This window comes from Pundamilia nyererei, unplaced genomic scaffold (assembly GCF_000239375.1).
Source record: "Pundamilia nyererei isolate P.nyererei 1_Seehausen unplaced genomic scaffold, PunNye1.0 scaffold00266, whole genome shotgun sequence".
Classification (NCBI taxonomy): Eukaryota; Metazoa; Chordata; class Actinopteri; order Cichliformes; family Cichlidae; genus Pundamilia; species Pundamilia nyererei.
This window is the reverse complement of record NW_005187667.1, coordinates 481,470-486,565: the sequence shown is the minus strand read 5'-3', so window position 1 is coordinate 486,565 and position 5,096 is coordinate 481,470. Positions and strand designations below refer to the sequence as shown.

At 53.7% G+C, this 5,096-nt stretch overlaps 2 protein-coding genes across 2 annotated transcripts in view; one reads left to right on the top strand and one right to left on the bottom strand.

Annotated features, from left to right (window-relative positions):
- Window positions 1-341: 341 nt before the first annotated feature.
- On the bottom strand, window positions 342-2,447 carry LOC102207273 (early growth response protein 1-like). Its single transcript, XM_005750238.1, has 2 exons — window positions 2,042-2,447; window positions 342-1,718 (listed from the first exon to the last, which is right to left on the bottom strand). The coding sequence occupies exons 1-2, from the start codon at window positions 2,205-2,207 to the stop codon at window positions 562-564; spliced, it is 1,323 nt and encodes a 440-aa protein (XP_005750295.1). The 5' UTR covers window positions 2,208-2,447; the 3' UTR covers window positions 342-561.
- drc2 (dynein regulatory complex subunit 2) overlaps window positions 2,206-5,096 on the top strand; it is a 16,307-nt gene continuing 13,416 nt past the window's right edge. The window contains exons 1-2 of the mRNA XM_005750265.1: window positions 2,206-2,348; window positions 2,488-2,725. Coding sequence (XP_005750322.1) covers window positions 2,206-2,348; window positions 2,488-2,725 — 381 coding nt within the window. The remainder of the gene's footprint in view (window positions 2,349-2,487; window positions 2,726-5,096) is intronic.

Sequence of the window (5,096 nt, the reverse complement as noted above, 5' to 3'; positions counted from 1 at the left end):
CACACACACACACACACACACACACACACACACACACACACACACAGGGAGGATTTAATGGCAGCGTTCAGTGAAGCTGTCACTGTTTAAGCTTCTGATTCGACCTTTGAACTCGGACCTTTGTCGGATCCACTCAGACTGACAGGAGCTACAAACCTGAGTGAGAATCCCTCGAACAGTGACAGCAGGTTTTGCCTCAGAAACGTTTACACCACACGTAGCTGAGGGTTTCTGACTTTTGTCTCATGTCACATGACCTCCATCAGCTGATGTGAGAAACACACACACACACACACACACACACACACACACACACACCTCCTACAAATTAAAAGCACCAGCAGGGTTCAGACTTTTATTGTTGAAGCTCTTTGAGAGGAAACAGGTGGAGTAGAAAATGTAAACATACAGGCCTACTCAGTAGGCGGAGCACGTGAACACATGTTCACCAACATGCGTGTAAACAATATGTACAAACTACGGGATTCATATTTACACCACGAGGCGACCTTTGACCCCGCACGGTAAACATTTCTGCAGTCCGATGCTGTCAGTCTGAGGTCAACATATGCTGGAGCTGTGGGGGGAGGGCAGCTCTGCCTGGGGGCTCGCCATCGGTGAGGAGCAGGAGGGGGAGTAGAGGTGGGGGGACGGCGAGGAGCTGTAGATGTGTGACAACGAGGAGGAGGAGGAGGTGAAGCAGGGGGAGGAGCTGTGTGCGGGGGAGGAGTATGTGGGGGGTGTGGTGATGGTGGCGGTGGAGGCAGAGCCACTGTTGGTTTTGCGCTCGCGCTGCCTCTGGTGGATCTTGGCGTGCCTCTTGCGCTCATCGCTGCGGGCAAACTTACGTCCGCACTCAGCGCAAGCAAACGGCTTCTCGCCGGTGTGAGTGCGGATGTGCGTGGTCAGGTGGTCGCTGCGGCTGAAGCTGCGCATGCAGATGCGGCACTGGAACGGCTTCTGACCCGTGTGCACGCGCACGTGGCGCGTCACCTCGTCGGAGCGGGAGAAGCGGCGGTCGCAGCCTTCAGCGGGGCAGGCGTATGGCCGCTCGTGAGGCGGCGTTTTGCACTGGCGGCCAGCGGCAAACTTCCTGGGTCTGCCAGATTTGGTGAGCTGCGCGTTGTAGGCGGGGCCAGGAGGCTGGATCTGGATCTGTGAGGAGAAGGCTTTGATGGTGGAGAGTGGCGTGAGCGGTGGCGGCTTCTGATCCACGTTTACGCCCGGCTCGGCATCCGAATGCTGTGGCAGAAGGTAGTCTGGCAACATCGTCACCAGCGAGGACGGCTGCAGGCCGAGACGGGACGCAGCAGCAACGGTGTAGGCGGGAGGCGGACCCTGCTGCGGCGAAAAGGCCAGAGGGGCTGGCTGACAGTCTGTGGCCGGGAGGAGCGGCTCGGCGCCGGCTGAGGTGTAGGTCGGTATCGCCGAGAAGACCGAGGTGATTTCAGCGGAGCCGCAGGTCACCTGGATGGAACTGATGGTCGAATGGGATGGCGATGATGATGTCACTGACGGTGAAGAGACAGGAAGGCTGGAGGCAGTGGGCGGAGCCGCCACGCCGACCAACAGGCTTAGGAGAGACTCCGCCCACAGATTATTGCCGCCACAGGTCGACACAGACGGCTCAAAGGAGAAGCGGCCGCTGTACGCCAGCGAGGGCAGGCGGGGCGTCAGTGGGAGGAGGCTCTGTAGGTCTGGGAGGTCCGAGAGGGAATCTGAGGGGAAGAAGGAGGCGCACGGGTGAGAACACGTCACAGCACACCTGGGAGTCTTATTTATTGGTTCATTAGGAAGCACCGTTTGACCTCCGTACGGTGGCCTGATTGGTCCATGAGCTCTGCCATGGTGCAGGGAAAGCTCACCTGTGGCTCACACAGCTGCAGGTGTGAGCCACAGGTGAGCACGAGCTCAGCTTTACTGACAAACATTTAAATCACAATAAAACACTCTCTCGTGCAACTTTGCAGTCTGCAATGCGAGCTGCAGCATGCGCGCGCGCACGCGTGCGACACAGATAAACGGGTGACCGGCTCCTCACCTCCGTACTCTCCGGATTCTCCGCTCAGCTGCCCGGCTCCCTCGGCCCCGGAGGCGGCCAGCAGCAGCATCTGCAACTCCTCCAGCTTCGGGTATCCGTCCAGTGGGGACAGCGGCGGCGGTAGACCAGGTAGCGGCTCCGGCAGCAGAGCCCTTGTGGCCGCCATGTCCCTGCGGGGGGAGCTCCTCGGCTCCCGGAGCTCCTTCGCTGCTGAGCCCCGCGGAGAGGCGCTCTGTCCGGGCGGAAGCTGCCGCTCGCGGGACGCCAACGCTGGAGGTGAGACTCTACCGGAGGGTCACCGGCGCAGGTGAGGCCGCTGCGTCATCAGAGGATGTAAACAACATCAGCTGTTTGTTTCTGGCTGTCGCGAGCGCACAGCCTGAACTCGGTGCTGTCAGGTCTTCTCGGAGGATTCCCGCCTTTATAAAGACTCCTGCGTGACGTAGATTCCCAAATATGGCGGGTCGGAAGCCCATATTTGGTCCGAACGGGGCGCGTGCTCCCGCGGCCGTCCGCGGTCCCGGCGCCCCTTGTCCCGCGCTTTCAGGTGCGCCCACGGTTCGGCCCGGTCCGGGGCTCGGCTTGGCCGCGTACCCGCCGGACCGAGCCCGAAACGCGGCGCACGGGCGCGCGGCCAGACGCCATGGCCGGAAACCCCGGAGACACGTCACGGCTCCGCGCTGTGTTTGAGGGCTTGAGGTCACGTGGAGCGCTTCCAGCCGCGTCATCACTTCCTCCTGCCTTATTTGGGTGGTTTCCTGTGAGCGCGGCCCCGAGCCGCTCTCACCCGCGTGCACGGCCGGGAACAGCGTGAAAACAAACCGGCACGTGCGACAACAGCGCTCTATGTACGAGGAATGGACAGAACATTAGGAACAGCTCCGTACAGGGAAACGCAGCAGCTGCAGTTCCGCTGGCCGCCAGCAGGGCTCCAGCACACACCTGAGCTGTGTGCGAAGCAGTTCCGGTCTCCGAGCTTACATTTATTTTTGTACAAACACAATAAAACGTTCAGTAAAAACAACCACAGCCCTCACCTGCTGAGGCCCAAAGGCACACCGGCAGTCATTAGAGTCACAGTAGAAAAAACATCTCCACATCTGAGACTTCTAAGAGGAGCGTGGCAGGAGAACAAACCGTCCTACCGTAAGTAGTTCATGCACATTCCTGCTGTCACAGTAATTCCAGCACAAGTTTAAGTAGGTATGACGGTTTGCCACTTAACTTTGCCCATCAGTACAGAACAGCAGGCACAGGTGAGGATGAACTCAGGTGTCAAGGATGGGTGTTGATGATGTCACAGAGTGTTCACAGGGAGGCGTGGCTTCTCCAGGAGCAGGTCTGTCTTTAATAAACGGCGGTGTTGCTGCTGCAGGTTTAAACTCACTGAACCTGAAAGTAATGAAACGTCAGCGAGCGCCATCGGGTCACCTGACCATCGTTGTTCCAGTCTGTGAAAGATGTCCGGTCACATTCACAGCTCCACATCCAGGTGAGGTCTAAGGGATGTTACCTGTGCAGCAGCAGCCTCTGATTGGTCTGTAAGCTTTGCCTCACTGTTACATTTAAGCTTTAATGACAGCACACAGGCTGAGAGAGGAGGAGCAGGAATAAACAGGTGGGTGCACAGGTAGAGTCACCACCTCAGTTACACAGCCTATGTTAGCAGTTCTGTTAGCACTGCTCTCCCCAGGGCTGAGTGACGAGCACACCTGTGTGGGGTGAGGGACGAGTCTGCCGACAGGGATGAGGTGGAGCGGCTGAAGGCGTGGTGCAGGGACAGCAACCTGCTCCTTAACCGGGGGCGATTCTAGGATCAGAGCTTTGGGGGTGCTGAGCACCCAGAGAGCTGCCCAGCCAGGCAAGATAAACTTTACACGTCACGATAAGACGTCTTCCCTGTCTCTGTCAGTCCTTGCGTCCTTAAATGTTGTCCCGAGTTGTCTCTGAATGTCTCCTCGGTGCATTTAAACCCCTGCTCCTCTCTGTCCTCACCGTCTGTTGTCTTCGTCTCTGTTATCAGTCATCATAATTTTACCATCTCTGTGCAAGTCTGCAAATTTCTTTATTAAATCATAAGATTCTTAAATTCATCAGGTCTCTCTGCCTGGGTCCTCGTCACAAAACGTGACATCACTGTTTTGTACATTTTAACACAATTTAATCCCACATTTGTGAAAGAAAAGCAAAACACTTTTTTAAAGTCTGTAACAAAACCATCAAATCTGATCAAGGTTATTTAGATGCTGCAAAAGAAGAATGGATTGGAATAAAAATAAAAATACATATCCTGACCTTCATTACTGGGAGAATAATGAATGATGCTCACAGTGAGTGAAAAGTAAACTGAGAGCATTTTTTGGACAGAGATTCACTTTTAATGTGTGTGTGTAATATAATACAGATACATAAAAACACTCCCGAAACAGAAGAAATTATTACAAAATATTAATAAAAACTATAAAACTGGAGGCAACAGCCTGTGGTAGAATGTATACCATGCATGAAAAAATCTTTACTGCAGATACTAATTTAATAATAATAATTTTGTGTTGTAAGATTTATGACTTTCATGCTTTCATGGTGGTGCTTGGGAGAGCTTGACCTTTTATCAGGCGGTCCACACTGTAAGAAGTGTGAGAAACACTGATAAGTGTGTGTGTGCTTTTGGAAAACATTTAAAGCTGCTGTACAGAATCTTTGACACAAGCTTAAAACATTTGTAGAAACAGAGCATCTGCTTCTCTTTACAGCTTTACTGAGGTTTCAGTAAAGCTGTGGCTGGACCACATAAAAATATATCATTAATTTTACTCTCCCCGATCAATGATAATGTTATGTTGGGATGTTGTTAAAGAGGCTCAAAATGTTTCAGCCCAGTTTGTTTAGCAGCTTTAATACAGGGAGACACAACTTCCAGACTGTGAGTAAAATCAGGTTTTCCTCTTTGTCAGGTTCACAGTTTCTGCCTGTCACTGCTCCCTGTCTGTTAGCTTACCTGCTTCTTCCTCACCTCGTACTTTCTCCTCACGTTCCCTCTTTGGACTGACAATCA